Source organism: Lynx rufus, unplaced genomic scaffold (genome assembly GCF_022079265.1).
Source record: "Lynx rufus isolate CCGP_SWC_20201006 ecotype Redwood Valley unplaced genomic scaffold, mLynRuf1.p SCAF_51, whole genome shotgun sequence".
Taxonomy (NCBI): Eukaryota; Metazoa; Chordata; class Mammalia; order Carnivora; family Felidae; genus Lynx; species Lynx rufus.
The window spans coordinates 945,653-967,993 of record NW_025814869.1 but is presented as its reverse complement, the minus strand read 5'-3'; the positions used below and the strand labels follow the sequence as shown (position 1 = coordinate 967,993).

General features: G+C 51.6%; 1 protein-coding gene across 1 annotated transcript; it reads right to left on the bottom strand.

The window, feature by feature from the left end:
- Nucleotides 1-13,814: 13,814 nt before the first annotated feature.
- LOC124527591 (F-box-like/WD repeat-containing protein TBL1X) lies at nucleotides 13,815-21,110 on the bottom strand. Its single transcript, XM_047100691.1, has 5 exons — nucleotides 21,084-21,110; nucleotides 20,343-20,470; nucleotides 17,861-18,026; nucleotides 15,277-15,378; nucleotides 13,815-14,337 (listed from the first exon to the last, which is right to left on the bottom strand). The coding sequence occupies exons 1-5, from the start codon at nucleotides 21,093-21,095 to the stop codon at nucleotides 14,311-14,313; spliced, it is 435 nt and encodes a 144-aa protein (XP_046956647.1). The 5' UTR covers nucleotides 21,096-21,110; the 3' UTR covers nucleotides 13,815-14,310.
- Nucleotides 21,111-22,341: the final 1,231 nt, after the last annotated feature.

Below are 22,341 nucleotides of genomic sequence, written 5' to 3'. Positions count from 1 at the left end.
CCAGAATCCTTTGCTTCTCCACCACCTTGGCCCTTCCCAGAATACATTGCTTGTCCCACAGTGCTTTGCTTAACTGCCGTTAACAGACTTTCCCACAATCCTTTGTTTCTCCGCCATCATGGCTTCTCCCACAAGCCATTGCTTCTCGCACAGTCCATTGCTTCTCTGCCATCTTGGCCTTTCCCAGAATACATTGCTTTTCCCACAGTGCTTTGCTGAGCCGCCATCAATGGACTCTCCCACAATCCTTTGCTTCGCTGCCATGTTGGCCCTTCCCAGAATACATTGCTGTTCCCACAGTGCTTTGCTGCACCGTTAACGGACTCTCCCACAGTCCTTTGCTTTTCCACCATCTTGGCCCCTCCCTCAATCCATTGCTTCTCCCACAGTTCATTGCTTCTCCGCCATCTTGGTTTCTCCCACAATCCTTTGCTTCTCCGCCATCTTGGCCCTTCATACAATCCATTGCTTTTCCCACAGTTCATTGCCTAGCTGCTAACGGACTCTACCAGAATCCTTTGCTTCTCCAACATCTTGGCTTCTCTCACAATCCTTTGTTTCTCCGCCATCTTGGTCTCTGCCACAACCCATTGCTTTTCCCAGTATTCATTGCCTAGCCACCGTTAACAGACTGTACCAGAATCTTTTGCTTCTCTGCCATATTGGCCCCTCCTACAATCCTTTGCTTCTCCGCCATCTTGGACCTTCCCAGAATACATTGCTTTTCGCACAGTGCCTTGCTTAACCACCGTTAACGAACTCTACACAATCCTTTCCCTTCTTGGCTTCTCCCACAATCCATTGCTCCTCTCCCATTCTCGGCCTGTCTCATAATCCGTTGCTTCTCCCCCACTCTCTGCCCTTTTCCTTCTGACCTCTAGTCCTCACCTCCCTGAGAACCCATTGCTTTCCTTATAATCCAGTTATAATCCTTATAATTTCTGCAACGGTTCCCCACTTCTAGTACAGCCAGTTCCTTCTCCCACCATTCCCTAGCTCCCCTGCAATCCAGTCCTTTTCCCACAGCTCTCTATCCTCCCACAACTTTTCCCAGTTTCTTTTTTTCTCTAACAATTCCTGTGATCCCTTGTCATTCCCACACAAATCACATTCTGCCTCTTCTCGATTGGCTCAACAGTTCTCTATTCTTCATAGTTTCATTGGTAGCAAAGTTGTGTATTCCACATTTTTCCATTCTCTCGCACAATGCTTTATTTTCCTAATTGCTTTCCCTACGATATTTTGTCACACAATTTCGTGTTTCTCCTATAATTCCTTGTTCTCATAACTGTCTCCCCAAATTTCCTTCTCTCCCCCATGAGCCTATGTTTTTCTCACAATTCCCTGTCTCTCCCACAATACCCTTTTTTTTCCCTCAAAATTCCTTCTTTTCTTTCACAATCCTGGTGTCTTTTTTGTTTGGCACAAATCTCCATTTTCCTTGGTGATTGTTTTATATCGTGTTGCCTTTTGTTTCCTTGTTAATTTATTTGGTCTCACAATTGCTTACCTCTCCCACAATCTAATTATTTTTCTCCTATAATCCGTTGTCCCTCCCACATTCCTAATCTGTCCCACAAAACAGTTTTCCTAGAGTTTGTTTTACAGTCTCCCACAGTTGCCCTTTCTCTTCCATGAGAAGGGCTGTCATTCCCACAATACTTTATTGCTCTCACAAGTCCTTCTTCCGTTGCCCACAATTTTCTCCCACAATTCGGGAATCTGTTGGCACTCAGAAGTCTGTATTTTTCTCAATACTTGTGATTTTGACCACTTTTCATCTTTCTTGCAATCCTGTTTTTCCCGCATTCTGTTCCTCTTTTCTCACATTAACTGTGTCTCCCATAATTCTCCCCCATAATCTCATTTTCCCACTATTCCCATATGTCTCGTCATACTGTTTTTCCCACAGTTCCGTATTTTGTCCCCCAGTTCTTTGTCTCACATAAGCCCTCTTGTTCCTACAGTTCCCCTTTCTTCTAAAACTCTGCATTATTACTGCAATTCCATGTTCACCAGGAGTTCTCTGTCCCAGAATTCCCTTTTCCCGAAAACTCCCCTTTGATGCCCGTGATCCCTGGTCTTTCCCATGATGCCCTCTCCCAAGATTCTCTGCTTTAACCCCATATTCCAGCAATTCCTTTTCTTTTTTTGAGAGTATGTGGGGGTGGGGCAGAGGGAGAGGAAGAGAGAGAATCCCAAGCAGACTCCATGCTCAGCTTGGAGCCCAACATGGGGCTTGATCTCACAACCATGACATCACGACCTGAGCCAAAATTAAGAGTTGGGGTGCCTGGGTGCCTCAGTAGGTACATATGCAACTCTTGATTTGGGCTTGGGCCATGATCTCACCGTCTGGGGGCTCAAGCCCCACGTCAGGCTCTGCACTGACTGTGCAGAGCCTCCTTGGGATTCTCTCTGTCCCTTCCCCAGTTGCACGCCCACGGGAGCGCACGTTCTCTCGCTCTCTCAAAATAAGTAAAAGAAGTTTTCTTTTTTTATAGTCAGAGGCTTAACCAACTGAGCCACCCAGGCACCCAGCCTCCCCCTCCCCCCCGCAATGCCATTTCTTAATGAAAATCGTTTCTTTCCAGTAATCCCTTGTCTTACGCACAGTGCCCTGTCTCCCCTGTAATCCTCTTCTGTCCCACAGCTCTCTTCTCGCTCCATTTCTTGTCATTCTTGCACTGCTTGGCCTCCCACGGTTCTTCGCTGATTCGCGCGACTCCCCTTTTCTCACACGGGTCTTGCTCTCCCATAACCCTTTGTCTTTTCATACTTTATTGTTCTCACCCAGAGTTTGCTGTTTTGTTTTTGGTTGTTGATTTAATACTTGTAGTATTTTTAAATTCCAATATAGTTACAGTGTCAGTTTAAGGTGTACAGCATAGCAATCCAGCAATTCTGTACCTCAGTGCTCATCACCAGAAGTGTCCTCTTAATCTCCTTCACCTGTCACCCCTCCCCCAACCCACCTCCCCTCTGGTTCCGTCAGTTCTCTATATTTAAGAGTCTGATGTTTTTGTTTTTTCTCCCTGTTTGTTTGGTTTTTTAAATTCTATGATGAGTGAAATCATATGGTATTTTTTCTGACTTTTTCCACTTAGGGTTATACCGTCTAGCTCCATCCACTTTGTTACAAATGGCAAGATTTCATTCTTTTAATGAAATTAAATATTTTACCTTATGTATATACCATCCCTTTATTCATCTGTTGATGGATACTTGAGTCGCTTCCCTAATTTAGTCATTGCAAATAATGCTGCAATAAACATCGAGTGCATCTTTGAAAATTCGTGGTGTTTAACTTTGTGTTTTTCGGTATGGAGTTTCCTCAAAAGTTATAAAAAGAACTACCTTATGATCCATCAATCACACTACTAGGTATTTACTCAAAGAATACAAAAATACTAACTTAAAGGGATATACGCACCCTGATGTTTATTGCAGTATTGTCTACAATAGCCACGTTATGGGAACAGCCCAAGTGTCCACTGAAACTTTGCCATTTGCAACATCAAACACGTTTGATGAGCTAGAGAAGTATTATGCTGAGCGAAAGAAATGAGTCAGAGAAAGACCAATTCCAAAAAAAGCAGGGGGTGGGGCGCCAACCAGGAAACAGGGTCTTAACCATAGAGCACAAACGGACGGTCACCAGAGGGGAGGTGATGGGTGGGTGGGTGGGTAAAATACGTGATGGGGATTAAAGAGTGCACCTGTTGTGAGGAGTACGGAGTGTTGTATGGATGTGTTGAATCACGATATCGTACACCCGAAACTAGTATTATAGTTATGTTAACTAACTGGAATTTAAATAAAAACTTTAAAAAATATCAGTGGACAACCAAAAAAAAAAAAAAACAACAACAACAACAACCAAAAAACATACTGCCCATCTACCTTACAATTCATCATCCCCCAAGATTGTTCTTTCCCACTATTTCCTGTCTCTGCCATAATACATTTCTTCTACAGTTTCCCTCGTTCTTCCCAATACCCTTTCTCTCATAACCATTTGTTGTTCCCACAGTTCCCCTTTCACTGCCCTGCTCTCGTCTTTCGCACGGTGCCTTATTTTTCTCACCATTCCCTTTTTCCCACAATGCCTGTCTTTCCCACAATTCCCCTTTCTCTATAATCCCTTTGTTCACATAATTGTTTTTTTGAGAGAGAGAGAGAGAGAGAGAGAGAGAGAGAGAGAGAGAGTGCGAATGGGGGGAGGGGCAGAGGGAGGAGAGAGAGAATCCTAAGCAGGCTCCACACTCAGCAAGGAGGCTAATGCAGGAGTCGATCCCACGACCCTGGCTGGGATCGTGACCTGAACCAAAACCAAGAGTCAGACGCTCAACCGACTGAGCCACCCAGGCGCCCCTCTCGTAATTCTATTTCTGTCCCACAATTCGACTTCCTTTCCCATAATTCCTTGTCTCACTCACATTCCCTGGCCTCCTGCAATTCCTTCTCTCCTGTGATTCTTTTCCATAATCCCTTTTGTCCTACAATGCCTTGTCTGTCCCACAGTTCTCCGTATTCTCCATAGCCTAGTTCTCTCCCAGTTCTCTTTCCCACAGTGTCCCCACTTTCTTCCACAGTTCTGGGTTCTTCCTGGTCTCTCACAAGTCTGTTTTCTTCTACAGTGCTGTTTTCTTCCACATCCTGTCTCTTGTAAAATTTTGTTTCTGCTAAATACTCTGTTCTTCCCCATAATTCCTTCTCACAATTGCCTGTTTCCCACAATTCTGTTTCTCCCCCAATTCTCTCTCCCTTAATTTCTTATCGTCCCTGACAACTCCGTCTCTCCCCAGGTCTCACCTCTCCCCCATAGTTCCTCATTCTCTCCAGAATTCCCGTTCTTTCCCATAGTTCTGTTCCCTCCTGTATTCCCTTGTGTCATCCACAGTTCTCGCTCCCACAGTTCCTTGTCTTACCCTTGGTTCCCTGTTGTCACTTGCTCTTCTCCTGAATGTAACACCAGGTGGCCCTGTGGACGGCACTTGCTAGGGAAGTGTGGAAGAGAGTGTGCCCGGGGCTCTGACTCTTGTGCTCCCTGGATCCAATTCAACACTTCAAGGAGATCCAGGGCCTGGTGCCCTGTGTTCTCTATGGCTCATGGGTGCCCACTGATGGGGCTTTCTGATCAAGGGCTGCGGGCTTTCAGGGTATCCGGGAGCAACAGGTGAGGTGCCTTCCTGAGTCTCGGGTCTCCATGGGGCCCCGACGTTCCCAAGCACCTGTCTGGGCTTGCAAGGGTCATTCGAGAGTCACTAGGAAGGGGGCTGGCCCTTGGGCGCCACGAGCTTGTGGGCATCTGCCTTTCCTGCAGGGACACTCATCAGGTACTTGCCCTTTGCACCAATGGAAATCGTCCCAATCCCCCAATAGCCTCATTGGATTATCTTCTCAGAGACTTGCTCACTCGGCCAGCGTGTTCTCTCTGGAGACCTTCATGAGCAGAAGAGAGGATCCATGGAGGTCTAGGCCTGCTGGACCCACTGAAGTCCGCGCAGGCAGGGCTGGACTCGGGGGCCGTGGCTTCAGCAGCACTGGCATCTGAGAAAGTTGTCGTGGTACAAATGGATTTCCTCTGCGGGGCCTCTGGGGGAGGATGAAAGAACCCGGAACTCTGAAGAAGCCCCAGGATCCAGAGCAAGCCCCAAAGTGTGAGGTCACGGGGAAACGTCTAAAGCCCGGACCTTGATCACAAGCCACCGTGCGATATTCCCCTGCAGTCTCTGTAAGGACCGCAGAAGTCACACGGACGAGTTCCCATGAGCTCAGGGTGTCCTCATAAACAGCGGGTGACCCTGTGAAAAGGCGGTCTTTTTGAAGTGCCACCAGCTTCTCCGGCAGGAATGCGGTGCTGGAAGTGTCTCTTCCCAGCTGTGCCTGGTTTCCTGGAACCGCAGGCTCACTGCTGCAAGCAGCGGGTCTCCCACCATCCTTGCCGGCACCCCAGACTCTCCTCAGGGTCTGCCTGCGGCCTCCATGGCCGGCGTGGGTCCTCCCACTGCCCGCTAAATTCACCTCTCTTCATGGGGCTCATCGAACTTGGTCTGACTTACCCAGACCCATGTTCTCCCAGATTTCCTGTTCGCCCGACACCGGGAGGAGGGTCGGAGTGCAGTGGGGGGAGGTCACTGCAGCACCTTGCTGGGTTTTTCTCGGTCACGTTGGCATGTCCTCCCGTAACCCAGGCCTTCCGAGGCGTTTCCGCAGACAGCTCTCCTGTTGCCTTGTCTTTTCCAGAGAACGCTAATGTTCTTTTCTTCCTTACGCGTTCCCCACAGCTGTACACGTGTCTCTTTTTTTTTTTTTCAACGTTTATTTATTTTTGGGACAGAGAGAGACAGAGCATGAACGGGGGAGGGGCAGAGAGAGAGGGAGACACAGAATCGGAAACAGGCTCCAGGCTCTGAGCCATCAGCCCAGAGCCTGACGCGGGGCTCGAACTCACGGACCGCGAGATCGTGACCTGGCTGAAGTCGGACGCTTAACCGACTGCGCCACCCAGGCGCCCCACGTGTCTCTTTTTTAAGTTGTGCTGGTTCCCGCCGTTCTTCTTACTCATCAGTCCCAATTCCGCGGGACACTGGTGCTGCACCCTGCTGATGGCACGGCACTTGCTGCCCTGTGCTTATCCGTTCAGTACTTGTGTATTGAGCACATTCCATGTGCCAGGTGCTGTTTCAGGCACTACCACGGTGAGTACGACAGATCCCTCATCTAACGGGACTTTCCACTGTAGCAGCAGAGACAGAATGAAAAATACAAACGATTATATCATCTTTCGGGTAGTGAAATACCTTGGAGAAAAACAGAGCCATACGGGGCAGCGGAGTGATTTCAGGTCGGGTGTCCTGGATTTCTCCCCGAGGATGAGGTTCTCCCAGGGCCATTTGAATTAAGATCTGAGTGAAGTGTAGAAGGGAGCCATGAGAAAATCTGAAAAAGAGCTTTACAGGCAGAAGAGATTGTGCAAAGGCCCTGTGGCAGGACTGAGTTGGGAGCGTGAGAGAGGCCAGTGTGCCTGAGCGTTGGGAGGGAACAGAGAGGGACGTGAGTGGAGACTACACTGACCGGCAAGGCCCACTGGTGGAGGCAGTTTGGGATTTGGAGGTTTTTGTGAAGGTTACTCACTTGCCCCATGCGCAGTTGAGAAGGCCACCCTTCTTTCTGTCTTCATCTCAACTGCCCACATCCAACCTGGAACCTGGCATGTAGGAGGCACGCCTGGCTACTTGCAGAATGAAAAAAGAGTTCTGAGGTCTGTTGCAAAGGACGCCCCCAGGTTCTGAAGGAAGGTGTGTTACCAGAACGATTGAACACATCTTCAAGATTCCTCTTCTGGGAGGAATAATTCTGCTGTCCTTCACCCGCCTTTTCTTCCTGGAACCACGTGGCAGCAAGCATGAAAAGATGACTTGGAGGTGTTTTCGTGTGACAGAGGCTGGCGGTCTCCTCCGTGTGGGCCCCGTGGGGCCCTGGTGACCTTTGCACCCCACCCCCCACCCCCGTGGCAGCTGTCCCGATGGTCACCCAAGCGTGCCGTGATCCCGTGCTCCCCGGTCCGACAGCACAGGGCCCCGAAGCCCCCGTGTTGGCCCACAGTTGGTTTCCGTTTGGTCTGTGGCATCCATGCGGTTCTGCTGAGACGCACACGTGGCTGCCCAGGGCAGACGCTTGGGAAAAGGGGCAGAAAATGGCCGCGAGGTCCTGCATCAGTTGCTGACAAGAGACCCTCTTCTCCCCAGGTTCCGACGCCAGCACGGTTGAAATCCATGTCACAAGCGGGTCCCGCAACGAAAATGAGGTGGAATCTGTTCCCGAACCCCAGGGAGACCTCTGAGAGGGACGTGACAGGGGTCCGGTCCCCACATCCTCAGGTTCTGCGTTTCTCACTCTTTAGAACTGCATTCTCCCCACAAACCTTCCTGTCCTCACCGTGTTGTAACGGTTCCTTCCCGAGGAGTAGCCGTGGTAAGAGACGCAATCCGTGAGCACGAGCTTGGGAACAGAGAGAATTCCTTCCAGACCAGACATAGCAGCTGCTCTCCCCTCTTCTGAGGTTGCCTATAATGTAAATGCCAGACCCAGGTCCTTAGAAAAGTGAATAAAGTCGTTGTAACTGAGCTCCAGACCTGGCTCGCATGCTGTCTGAACAACATCTCTAGCAAATGCTCTTGAGCAAGGTCTTGATGACGTAGCCCCTGGTCCCCATGCTGTGCTGAGCAGTGACCTGGTCTAAGGACTCCTTGGCCCTGACTGACACCATTTCCCAGGTTAGAATCTTTGCATCAGTTGAAATATAGGTCTATCCAGGTGGATCTATAGGTATATATTTGAAGTTTTTAAATGTATTTATGGGCAAAATATTGTCGCATGCATTGGAGTTACAGGCCACATGGGAAGATCCATAGAAAAAGCAAGGTGGTGTTTTCCCGGGACACCACAGACCGCCCGGCCACGGGACACCTCCCTTCTGGTCAAGGACGCCCTTTTGCTCTAGAAAAGCCATCCAGGAAGCTTCTGGACTTGTACTCTTAGAGAGTCGCCTGGCTGCAGCAGCATTCGGGGCACACCTGCACTGTGGCCACGGTGCCCTGGGCATGCGCATTCCTGAGGATGGGCCCAAGCTACGTCACTCCCGCCCTTGATCCAAAGTGTCAGGGGCGTGCGAAGGAAGCTTAGCTTTTTGGAGCGGTATGTGCCTTCTTTATCTGCCTCCGCGTGGACTCCTCAGTCCCCAGCAGCACCAGAAGCCCCTCTTCTGCTTGAGGAACCCCCTCAACAGCATGAGGCCAGCCCTCCCCCCCACCTCCACCTGTAGTCACGGGTACTAGCTTTCACACCTCCCTGGCCGAGCCAGTCTAGTTAGCAGCTAGCGCCCGAGGGAAAGGGCCGCAGAGAAGCAGGTCTGGAGAGGGGCCGAGGGGCCACTCCGGTGTCGTGTCCACACGTGGGCAGTGCCCGGGGCTGTGTCTGTGTGCACCTCCCCTGCATGGGCCTGGTCCTCCAGGATCCCTCAGAGGGCCCGGTATCCTCGTTTGTTCTTTTTGCCTTACACCAGTGAGTCAGGTTCAGAGACTTGCAAGGAAGAACCCTTTCTGATCTGATGATCCAATGACAGCTCCTCCGAGATGGGGTGGCCAAGTCCCCAGCTGGTGCAGCGGTTATGCCTGAGGGAGTTGGGGGGGGGACTGAAAGCCAGAAGATGCATGAATATCCCCTCACACCTACTTGCCGGGCAGCGAGTGGGCCCGTGTGGTGGAGAACTTGCAAATGAACATCACCGACGGGCACCGAGTCCATCTAGTGAAGAGAAGGGACAACGGAGCAAACCCGGGGATAAGCCAGAAAATGACGGGCCGCTCAGTTGTAAGCAGTCTCCCTGTCAGGCTGGTTGCTGCGGGGGCATCTGATTACCGTTTTGTAGATGGTGGGTGTGAAAGCAATGATCCAGTGGAGAGAAAGCAACACTGATGGGAGAGAAGTTTTCAAAAAGGTGAGGAGACCGGGCCCCAGCAGTCTGGGCTGGGACACGACAGACGGGTGGCCGGGAGTGTAGTTTGGGTGGAAAAGAGGAGGCTGTGCCCATCAGGTAGCTTTCATAGGATTTCAGTTTATCAGCCGGTCGGCTTATCACAGCACAAAAACTCTCGTGAGGACTCCACTCGCTCCCCGCTCCCAAAATGCCCTCGTGCTCCTTTCCCACCGTGCAGTTTGAGGACGTACCCCACCCGGCTGCTTTCCTGTGGTTTCTCCCGGTGACGTGTGCTCAAGGAACACTGCTCCCAGTCAGAGCCCCTGTCCTCAGAGCGTGGACGCCGTGCATGGGTCCTCACGCTCCCCCCATGGTGCCCCACACCCTGTCCATCCCCTTGCACGGCTTACCTTGTCATGGAGGAGACAAGATGTGGATGATGAAAAGTTCTCTGCTGAGTGACTGGAAGCTTGAGAGGCCCCAAATTACGTAAGTTTCCTTTATAGTAGGAAGAATCCCCCTGAGAGCTATAGGTGACCCAGCATTGTTGCTGAAGCCACCAAAGCCACACATCACATGTGCCTTTATCCTGGGGACTCCCATCTTTCCAGGACCTTCCTACGGCTTGAGTGTGCTTCACCCCATTTCCCGAAACATGGGAACATGCTTGGTCAACTTGGCAGGTGTTAGAAAAGGCATCAGGCTGAGCCCCCAGACAACACGGGGACCGCAGCCCTCTGCTTTTTTGTAGCGCAGGGTCGGGCTGGACTTGGAGGGAACGATACCATGACCTTGTCTGTGACTCCTACGGCAAAAGTACCTGTACAGCACTCCCTGCCTCTCCTCGTCAACTGCCCCCTCCCTAATCCTGGGACGGCAGTGCCCAGTCATTATGTAGCCCCCCCACCCCCCACCAATTGGTTAAAGGGACAGGAAGCACCTGCCAGATGTGTTACATTCGAGACACTGGTAGACGTCTGAAGGGTAGCCTGTGTCCTAAACTCACCCGTGTCCTAGGACTCAGGTTCTCCAAGTTAAAGCTAATCCTTGAACGCAAAGCCCCAGCAAAGCAAGCTGCTGATAGGAGAACACTCACTTGCTTTGAGTTTTGACCACAACCAGCCTGGAAGAAAGTAATGAAGAAACACATGAACACATGCTTCATTTATACAACACGTTACGGTAACTGGGGGCCGCCGCTCCTCCCACATCGTGCTGTTCCGTTCCCTTGGCCCTACTTCAGCCCAGCAATCCTGCCAAGAGGCCCTCAAGTTATGGTCTTCCTGAGAAAATGCACAGTTTGCTCTTCATTCATCCATGTCCCCACGGGCCCAACCAAGAGTTAACCGAGCGAGACCCAAGAAAGCACAGCCACCAAGTTCTCTAATATCAAAATAGAGCAATTTATTCAAGACACTGAGTATGATCTGTTGATTTTCTCTTGAAACAAATGAGCTATGACACACAAAGTGATTCTTCTTCTCAGAGAGCGTGAAGGTGAGTGGGGGTGGAGGACGACGAAATGAGGGGTGATGTGAACGGAACCGAATCTAGAAAATGCAGACAGAGGACCACATCTGGCTGTACGTCTGACACAGACAATAAAAACTGCAGAAGCCAAAATTCAAAACTTCAGTGAGTGGCGGAAGGAACATTTCTGCATTTGACAAGAAACAGGATAAAAGAAAGAAAAAACAAGATGGAACAGAAGGTTAAAAAATAGAGTAAAGTAACAAGGAATAAAGCAGACCCTTACATTTGACAAAGTGCACTTCACTGGGCTCCGTGATCTAGTTTTAGAAAGACAAGACGGAGGTCAAGTCCCGGGTGTCGTGTGGGGTCAGAGGGTTTAGACCCTGTGGTGCAGGACATGCTCTTGGTCACTTCAGACCCCAGGACACGCTCTTGGTCATTTCAAGCCCGAGCGAAGATTCCAGGAAGGATGACTGTGTTACTCTGCTTTCAGAATCAAGGTTCAATTTGGTCACTAAGATTTCAGCGTTTACCCACCATTGTTTAAGAGCCGTAAACAATGGCAAACAGGAACTTCCCACGAGGGCCACCCCTCGGTGAAGGGGAACCTCCCGGCTTGCTGGAAGTTGCCGACCTGAGAGGCTCAGTGGACAGCTGTCATGCCAAGGGTGGGGGTGGCCCAGAGGCCTGCCCTGCGTGCTCAGGCTCCGTCCCTCTTCAGGCCCGGGTGCTCCTCTCCTGCGGCTGCTGGGGGTGGGGGGGGGAGGCAGGGTTAGGGACCATCTGCCTCTGTCACCCCAGCTCCATTCTGTGCCTTGCAGCCCGTGGCTCCCAGCTGATCATTCCCACGTGATTCAGACTTATGAATCACGAGGCTAAAGCCCACAGCTCCACAGGACCCCGGCCACTGACGTCCACGGGAAGCTTATCCAGTGAACCCGACAGGACATCCCACCATGACCGCCCGACGTCGACTGGCTTGTAAGACACGCGCCACATGCTGACCGTGGCCCAGCCCTCAACAACTTCTCTGCAGAGGTAACATTTTTACTTGGGGTAGGGGTCAAGACCGTGTTGGTCTGGATCCCCAGCAAACAGCGTCCCAAACCTAATGACTTCTTAGGGCAGGCGGTGGTCGTCTGCGACCTTCAAAAACGGGAATGTGACGCCACAGAACTCGGACCTTCCGGGCTAAACACTTAGGGAACGCAGCCTGAATCAAATACCCAGCTTGTACACAGAGCCCTTTTTGGTCTTCTACAGATGGGGCTTGCATAACTCGGGTATCCAAGCGGAGGGCAATGAACGATCTAGAAGGAAGAACACACCCTGGCTGTTGCCGCCGGTCCCCGCACATTCCACGTTCGGCGGGAGGCCGCTGTCCTGCCGGCTGGATTTTGGCTTTACGGACGGACGCCACCCTCCAAACGACACCCTGTCTCACTGCTGGGATGCGCACCCAGCCGAAGCCTGCCCCCGACCGGCACCCCTGCCCCCGGGCCTGACCAGCTTCCTCGCCCCTTCGTATGCCCACTGGGAAACAGAGGAGAGAAGAGTCCCAATCTTTCACTCCTTCCCTGATGCTAATGTAAAAAACAGGTCAGTGTCGGGTTAGGACGAGAGTACAAAGGGCACCTGATCCAATGAAAGGAAACTCCTCTAGGAACACAAAGCCATGTTTAATTTTTTAAAAACAGTAAAAAGATTCATTATTTAAAAAAAAAAATCTTTCTCCTGGTCTCTTGTGAGAGAAAGAAATGATGAAGATGGCAGAAATTATTAGTGATGTTCTACCTATGTAATTCACCTTCAGGACTGAGAGTCTCCCTTTCCCGTTCGTTTCTGTCACTATCACACCGGGTGAGATCCCGGAGGCTTTTAGGTGAGCTGTGCAAGGACCGGTCAACCGCTCTCGGTGAAGCGACCGTGGGTACTCAGAGCGCCATGAACGAGAGGTCGCTAACAGGTGACAGGGAGCCCGGCTGTCAGTGTGGATGGCTTCTTCAATTCCATTTGGTTTGGGAAATGCTTCCTGGGGTCAGAGGGCTCTGTTCTTGACTCCTCTCGTGCCGGCTACGAGGGTGAACACCCCCGAAACGATGCGACACTCTTCTTTGAACCAAAAAGTGCCGGGATTTGCGTCTCTCCCTGCAGAAGCATCCCCCCGCCGACCCCCAGGACCCACCCAGACTTTTCCACCCAGATTCCTAACTGCCTTTCATGATGCTGCAGGGAACGGAAAGGTCACCTCAGACCCTGCCTGTGTCCTCCTAAGATTTGCTTAAAATATGAATCACACAAAGCTCTCTGTGTCTGATGGCCATTTTAGGATTTTAAAATTGTTTTAACATAAAAATATTTTTTTTTCCAAAAATACTCCGGGCTCTTTCTCTTATAAGTACTTTTTTTTCTCCTGTAAAAAGTCCCCGTGCCCTGCCTTCTTACATAAAGCACTTATTATGCATCGAAAGTGCCCTTGAGACCGAAGATCCGAAGCAACTATGAGAAAGGGACAGCGAGTGAGCGAGGGGCGGTGAGGGAGAGGGAGGAAGGGCGGAGGGGAAGACGAAGGGACGGGAAAGCCGACCGTCAGAGATTCCGGCATGGTGTCCACGAGGCTGCGTCTACGGAAGGTGTAGTCAAACCAACACCACACGCACGAAGGAGAGGTGGAGGGGGCACACAGTGGGAAGGAAGCAACAAACCAAAACCAGTTTCCATCTCAGACCAAAGGCCCCCGGACGACAGGATTCCAGCCAATAGAAAAACCACCGGACAAAGAAGATTCTAGAAAATAGAAAGTGTTGGGATTACAAAGTTGTGCATTTCATCAGTACAAACTGGTCTTTGAACATCCTTTGTGAGAGCAAGTGCAGTGTCCAAATTGTTAGGGGGAAAAAACGAACCCACCACATGGAGGAGAGTCCCCTCCCCCACTTTTGGTTTTATCACAGCATTTTTCTTTTTTCTTTTCTTTTTTTTTTTTTTTGGCACAGCTTTTTTTCTTTTTTCTCCTCTTCGTCTTTTCTCCTCTCAACTATCAGAGCCTGTTCTGGATGGAAAGCAAACCGTGCCCCGCCTAGCCGGTGGCTCCATGCTTCCCAGGCTGAATGTTCTGGGTGGAAACCATTCCTTCCCCCTTTGATATGACTGTGTATGTTTCTGGTTTAAACTTCTTGATGAAGATTACGAGAAAGTAGAGACTCCTGTGGCCAGGATGAACTGATTTCCAAGTACACGCTAATGCAAGTCAAGTTCGTACAGTTTTGGAGCGGAAAGAACGGTGTCTGAGCATTGCTGCTTCACACATTCACTGCTGGTCCGTTAGAACTCTCTTCTAGAATAGTTTCTGTTTACTTTCGGAGATCTAAAACACACACCTGGAAGGAAACAGAAGGTGCCTCTTATCTTCACAGATGACAGCAAGATGCCTTTTGAGCCCCTGGACCAACTCCGGCCCGCCACCCATGTTCTGTAAATAAAGTTTTATTGGCAGCTTTAATAAAAGGCTAGTGTGTGAGCATGGACCCAGCAACGCCAAGCAAACAGCACTACGTGGAAGCTCCAGGTCAAGGACAATGCCAGGAACCAGTGGGGGAGGGGCGGGCTACGTGATGGAGAGGACGACTCCAGCCCGAGCACGCAGACGATGGGAACATTTGCGGCCCTCGCTGACAGTCACCGAGCCAGCCCCACTGCTGCCCCCCGCCTTGGGGCTCATGGCAAGCCCAAGTGCGGGAACGAACCAAGAGGCTAGACATCTCACGGGAGCAGAATAAGACCAGGAGGTCATGCCTTTATCACAAGAGGTCAGGGTCACAAACATGGAACTAAGCTAGGAGCAAGTTTCTCAGCCTCGGCACCAGTGACACCCAGAGCCAGATCCTTCCCCACTCCGGGGGCCATTCTGCGCATTGTGGGAGGACTGGCGGCCTCCCTGCCCTCCACGCACCAGATGCCAGTAGCGCCCCTGTCAAAGTAGTGACAGCCCAGAGTGCCTCCTGACATTGTGACAGGGCAGGATCACCCCTGTGGCATCCTCACGGGGCAGAATATCCCTAAGAAAATGCTGGCTAGAATGACAACCTGGAAGGGAGGAAGAGGTGGCCATTCACAGATGGTGCCAACCCAGGGGGTCAGCCCAGAAGTTTCCTTCACCAGAAGCACGTCTGTTCAGCGCCTGCGTGCAAAGCAGTCAGAGACCAGGGCCCGTCACACCCCCTGCAGCTGCACTCGGGTATCCGCTGCCCGACATTTCGTCTTTGTGCCCCGCCCCGCCCCTCCCCGCCCCTCCCCGGCAAACCACAGGTGCTGCTTACAGAGCCATCGGACACGCTGGCACCCACTTTGTCCCCTCGGGCATTCCAGCACACCTCGAAGATGCCGCCAGTGCCTCGGTAGCTGTGGACAAGACTTCCACTCTGCAAAGCAAAGCAGTCATCACTTACGACGCAAAAGGACACTCGAAACACGGACGCGGTAGCCGGGGCGCCTGGGTGGCTGTCGGTTAAGCGTCCGACTCCTGGTTTTGGCTCAAGTCATGATCTCGAGGTCGTGAGATGCGGCTCTGTGCTAGGCAGGGAGCCTGCTTGAGATGTTCTCTCTCTCTCACCCTTTGCCTCTCCCTAACTCACGCACCCACCTCAATCTCATGCTCTCAAAGCATTACACACGAAACAAAACATGGATGTGGTGCAATGGGCACTCCTGTGGACGTTATCCTGAAATGTCATCACAGATACATTATCTCAGGTATTTTTGACATCTAGAAATGAAAACGACTTGCAATAAGGTCTCCAGCGGCTGTAGACACAGGCCTCTCAGACTTCCTACGAGATGGGAACAGGGGAAGGAGCAAGCCAACAACGTCACGTACGTTTTTTTTTACATTCACACAGTACCCTCTCTGAGGATTAAAGTGAGCTTTAAAATGTCTCAAAGAGGGGTGCCAGGGTGGCTCTGTCTGTCAAGTGTCAGACTCTTGGCTTTGGCTCAGGTCATGATCTCATGGTTCATGGCTTTGAGCCCCGGGTCAGGTTCCACATGGACGGTGCAGAGCCTGCTTGGGATTCTCTCTCTCCTTCTCTGTCTCACAAATAAACAAACGTTAACAAAATAATAACGCAACAAATAAAACGTCTCAAAGAGGGGGCACCTGGCTGGCCTGGTTGAGCTTGCGACTCTTGATCGTGGATGGGGTTGTAAGTTCGAGCCCCACATTGGGTGGAGAGTTTACTTAAAGTCTTTAAAAACATAAATAGGGGGTGCCTGGATGGCTCACTGGTTAAGTATCTGACTTCGGCTCAGGTCATGATCTCACGGTAGTGAGTTCGAGCCCCGCGTCGGGCTCTGTGCCGACAGCTCGGAGCCTGGACCGTGCTTCCGATTCTGTGTCTCCCTCTCTGCCCCTCCCCCGCTCGCTCTCTATCTCTCAAAAATACATAAAAATGTTAAAAAAAAAAAGCAAATAAAATGTCTCTGAGTTTTGTGATTTCTAAAACGGGGGTGACAGGGTTTGACGACTTTTTGACAGCAGGCAGCACGTAATGAATGAGGTCATGTTGCAGACTCGCCCATCATGATTTCTAGTGTTTCACCGAAAGCCTCTGTCACGTTGTTCCTGGCGTGGGGCTGGGGGGTTTCTGGGAGGCCTGTCTGGGGCCGCGCAACTCGCCTTGGTGTCAGGCTGCCTGCACGCAGGGCCCACCATCGCCTCTCCTTCTGCGAGAGAACTGGTTTACGTACGGCACTCCCCGGGGAGCCTGAGGTCTCCGCGGATGCCCGCACCCCCATGCCAGTGAACTTGGCTCACTACCCCCCTTTCCCTGCCACAAGAGGCCATGGGCTGGAGAATGCAAATCCATCTGAAGGTCAGCCCAGCCAAAGGGGATCAAGAAGGTGGGTCAGATTAAAAGCACAGAAGCGGGGCACGTAATCCACCCTGAGATCCAACAAAACGGGTCACGGGCTGTTTTCAACACCTCCTACCGTAACAGCATTTGTCTTCCGTCAGGAGAGCCGAGAGCTGACTGCCCGATACAATACTCTGTACTGGGGGTGCCTGGTGGCTCAGGTAAGTGTCTGACTCCCGATTGTGGCTCAGGTCACGATCGCAGGGCTCGGGAGTTCGAGCCTCACCTTGGGCTCTGTGCTGACAACGCGAAGCCCGCTTCGGATTCTCGGTTTCCCTCTCTCTCCGCCTCTTTCAAAAATCACTTAAAAAATCTTCTGTACTATACCAGTTCCTGTCTTTCTACTCTCTATATTCAGAATGCTATTTACCCTCAGTTATGGCTGCACGTACTTACAGTGGCTACACTGAGCCAAACATTCTCTTTTAGTTCTGATAACACGACGACCCATCATTGACCTATCCTTTGCTACCCGAACACCGTTTCAGTCAAAAACCATTAAATGGCATGAGCACAGCAAACGCACTCCTTTGTGCCCCTTGGTTTGCTGCACGGAGAAGGTACTGGTGTTGGCGGGGAGCGCAGAAGGTCAGGGCCGGCCTGGCACCCCTGCCCGGTAAGCTCGGACGGAAGGACGCCTCTCCCCCTCGAACCCTTGTGACCGACAGCGGCATCTCTGGAAAGGGCTGGGCGACACTTTGCTGAGATGACCGCAGGTCATCTTCAGGTGGAAGGTTTCATGCCAGGGGCTTAGAGAAAGTCGAAGATGGGGAGATCCCTTGATGAGGGGGCAGGGGGGGGAAGGCCCACAGCCCCGCAGTGCTGAGCCCGAGGTCCACCTGGGCAAGGCAGGGTTTGCTTCCAGGCTCTGTGTGAGGCCACTCGTTCCTAAGCACAGACTTCCCAGTCGCCGCTCCTGGTCTGGGTCCCCACAAACGCTGTTTGGGCATTACTTCTGGAAAGGATTCGGTCGCGGCAATCGGGGGATTACCTGAGTATTCCAGATATGCACGCACTTATCGAAGGAGCCACTGGCCAAATATTTCCCGTCAGGGCTAAAAGCTACGCTGTAGACAGGCTCCTGATGCTTAGTTAGCGTGTGGACGCAGACGCCTCGCTCCACATCCCACAGTCGGACCGTAGAATCGAACGAAGCGCTAGAAAGACGGGAGAGAAAACATCATCAGAGAAACACGCTGGTTTCTCTCTACTTCCCTAAGACGTTCAACGGATCTCACGTGCTGTTTGTCCTTCCTGGCCCTGAGGTTTCGAGAGACAGTAACTGGGCATATGCCTTTTCCAAAATGTGACTTGGGCGTATTGAAAAAAAGCCCATAGTTAGAAAACGGATCTTTTCTTCCGGGGCTGTCATTAAGGAAACAAGGTGACATCCACATTCATTGCTTTCTGCATGTTCTACGGAGATGAATGATATATGCTCTTGTATAACATTTACTCGATTTCTAAAATGCTCCCTACAGTTTGGGGTGCCTGGGTGGCTCAGTCGGTTAAGCCCCCAACTTCGGCTCAGGTCGTGATCTTGAGTTCATGAGTTCGAGCCCCACGTTAGGCTTTGTGCTGACAGCTCAGAGCCTGGGGCCTGCTTCGGATTCTGTGTCTCTCTCTCTCTGCCCCTCTCCCACTCACGCTGTCTCTCTCTCAAAAAATAAACATTATGGGGCGCCTGGGTGGCGCAGTCGGTTAAGCATCCGACTTCAGCCAGGTCACGATCTCGCAGTCCGTGAGTTTGAGCCCCACGTCGGGCTCTGAGCTGATGGCTCAGAGCCTGAAGCCTGTTTCCGATTCTGTGTCTCCCTCTCTCTCTGCCCCTCCCCCGTTCATGCTCTGTCTCTCTCTGTCCCAAAAATAAATAAACGTTGAAAAAAAAAATTAAAAAAAAAAACATTAAAAAAAAAAGCTAAAAAGTAAATACTCCTGCAATTTAAAACATCTATTGGGGCGCCTGGGTGGCTCATCAGTTGAGCGTCTGACTTTGGCTCAGGTCATGATCTCACAGTCTGTGAGTTCGAGCCCCGCGTCGGGCTCTGCGCTGACAGCTCAGAGCCTGGAGCCTGCTTCGGATTCTGTGTCTCCCTCTCTCTCTGCCCCTCCCCTGTTCATGCTCTGTCTCGGTCTCAAAAATAAAAACATTAAAAAAAAACCAAAAACCAACATCTATTGTTAGCAACTAAGATGATACCAACAGTCTGGAAAAAGAGCAACCTGAGTGATTAAGACTCTTAATCCAACAGGAATTAAAATACAATCACATCCAAATATGCAACCACACTGTCTCGAGCTCAAATTGCACTTATTTTCAAGTTGAAAAGAACAGCACGTATCACAGAGCAGTTATCTGCTGTGCTCTCACCAGGGACTCAGGCACTGCTATGTTCCCTTTATACCCGTTCGCCGAAAGGATAATTTATGCTCGTGACACAAGAGTACCTTTCGGGCTATCAAAAACCGATTCTCAGTGTGTTCTCGTAGTAATTTAAGTGGATTTTAGGAGAATTGCTTGAAATAAGACAATTATGGTCTCCACGTTCTTCTGGTTTCAGTCTCTCAGCAGGTGTAGGAATGCCTTCCAGTACTTTCTAAGAGACAGCCTGTGGTCGAGCACTCACGGCAACAAGAGTCCTTGCTGCTCAGCGAGGCCGCCACACCCCATCCCGCTCCGTTGCAAAGATGGAGCGTTCTTCCTGATCGACACCTGTCACCTGTGCCCGCATATCCGTTCTGTGCAAGTGTGAGAGCCAGCCCCTGGTTGTTCCTGGTAATGAAACATCCCGCCCAAGTCTCATCCCTTCCCAGTGAAGCAAACACACCCACGCGGCTTTGGACTGTGGCTCCCAGATCCCTAGGTCTCCTGGCTCAGTCTCAGAGTCTTTTTGGTTTGTTTTCTGAATGTTCTTTTTAAAACACAATACCCAGAGTAGAACATTACATCCTGAAAGGGGTCCAACGAGCATTGCGACCAACCAGTTCCGCAGACAGCGGCCTAAAGTGACGTGGCTCTGGGGAGGCCACCTCTGCATCACTTATAACCACTCTGGCCAACTGTGGCCTGACTGGTCATTCCTCTCCACCCGATGCTGGTGTCACAACAGAAATGGTCGGGTCGGTTCCGGTGTCCCAACTGAATTCCGTTTCCTTTTTGTGTCTTCACAAAAACCTTCACCAAAGCAAGGGCTCAAAGCCTGGCCCCACGACCAGCCCCTCCCACCAACCTCATGGTTCAAATGACCCTCACCCTCCAGTTACAAGTCACCGGAGAGTCTCGAGGTGCATTCAAAGTGGGCTAGCCACCTCGTTTCCTTTGGAAGGGCATGAGCAAACTCGCAACACCCCTCAGCAAAACTTCCTGTTCTGTTTGGATACAAAAAACTCTTACTGGCCATGTGGCCAGCTGAGACAGTGAGCAAGGCTGCTTTCAGGAACCGTGCCTGGGCTGTGGACCGTGTGCCCTTTACCTGGCTAGCATGATGTTGGAATTTGGGTTGCTGGTGGCAGGCCCGGTGGGACTCCACTTTATGGTGTAGATCTCTTTGCTGTGGGCCTGAAGGTCATGGACACACGTATCCTGCTTCATACTCCTGATCTAGAGAACACAGCGGGAACAATGTGAGCAGCCGCCGTCTCTGCAGCCAGGAATGGTTCAACATGACCTATTCCGTGAACCTAAGTCACGTGTCTGGCTCCTGGGAAGCTCGCTGCCCGGTCGGCAGGTGGCCGGCCATGCAGTGCCCAGAACAGGGGCAGACAGAGGGCTAGGGCGCCACGGGGAAGGGAAGGACTCTCAGCAGGATCTGTGACGTACACACGGACACACGGGAGTTAAGTGGGTGACAGTGACATCTAGTTAGCGATGGGGACAAAGTGCAGAGGCAGGAAAAGTGTGAGGAACAGTGAGTGGAAGCTCCGCACAGAGTACGCGGGTTGTGGCTCGCAGGAGGCAGCACGTCCTTGCAGACAGCCGTACCTTTTTATTTATTTATTTTTTTCAACGTTTATTTTTGGGACAGAGAGAGACAGAGCATGAACGGGGGAGGGGCAGAGAGAGAGGGAGACACAGAATCGGAAACAGGCTCCAGGCTCTGAGCCATCAGCCCAGAGCCTGACGCGGGGCTCGAACTCACGGACCGCGAGATCGTGACCTGGCTGAAGTCGGACGCTTAACCGACTGCGCCACCCAGGCGCCCCAACAGCCGTACCTTTAATGTCATGTCATCAGAGCAGGACGCTAGCAGCATTCCAGAAGGATCCCATTTGATGGCGTTCACCTCGTTCTGAAAGAGCAAAGGGTTTCAGAAAGAACGGCTTGCGAGCAGATACCACAACCCGCCACCAGGTGGCAGCAGCGCTCTGTCGTCTCCACCAGGAGCCTATTTGCCTCTCTCCCGGATGACAAAGATGGAGAAGCAGTGGCATTTCCTCTCATTTCCCTCTTTTCCTTACTCCGCCTTTCACATTTGCATAAAAGCACAACCATGTGCCACACGGAACCAGCCGCCTCATCTGCATTTGTCTAAGGAAAAACACAGACTCAACTAGGAAGGGAGCCAAGTGAATTTACTCATGATTCAGGGCAGCACATAAAACCAGGAAGACCACGGTTGTTTACAAACTGACTCTGAAAATCGTTTTCCTAAGTCCTTTCACTATGGCTGCTTTCCATCTAGATCCGTACCAGAAAATTCTCTTCTGGGGGTGGGGGCGGGGGCGGGAGGGGTGGGAGGAGATTTAAGACAGGGCTTTAACGCAGGTGGAAGGCCACGTGGCCTAAACGCACCAGCAGACAAACGCGGCCGTACAAGTGGTAACTGTTAGAGATACACCCACAGACAAAATCCTCGAGGAGGGCAAAGAGCTCAAAATCCAGAGCAAACAGCCCGGAGACAAAATGCCGCAACACAGCACAGGTGCAAAGTTGTAGCAGGCGGCCGCAGTGTGCCGTGGGGGCAGAAAGGAGTGTGGCTGCAGACGGCCTTCTGGATGGGCCGGGAGGCGGGATGACCCTGAGGCCCAACCCCGAGGCGGAATCCTGGAGGATGCAGGCAGACGCAGCGCAGCCCGGAGGGACAGCTGACCCTGGGCTGGGGAGGGGGCGCTGGGCCTGGCGAGCTGGGGAGCAAGCCTTCCCAGCAGGATGACTAGAGCCCCATTTGCTGAGAAATGTCCCGGTGAAGGTGGCTGGACGGAGCGCTTGCACCTCAGTCACGCACTAGTCCTGGTGGACTAAGCTGAGCTCAGTACCCTGCAGTCAAAGGTGTCTGCACGGTTCCCGCAAACATGAATCAGACTCCCAGGTAGGAAGTAAGGGACCAATGAGGGACCAGAACGCACAGGAGGCACACGGAAATGAGACACATGCTGGCAGGGGGAAGTCTCTCCCAGCCAGGAACATGCCACATGGCAAAAGAGTAAGTGGGAAAACGTTGCTAGACCGCTTTTCACACTTCACGCCTGCAC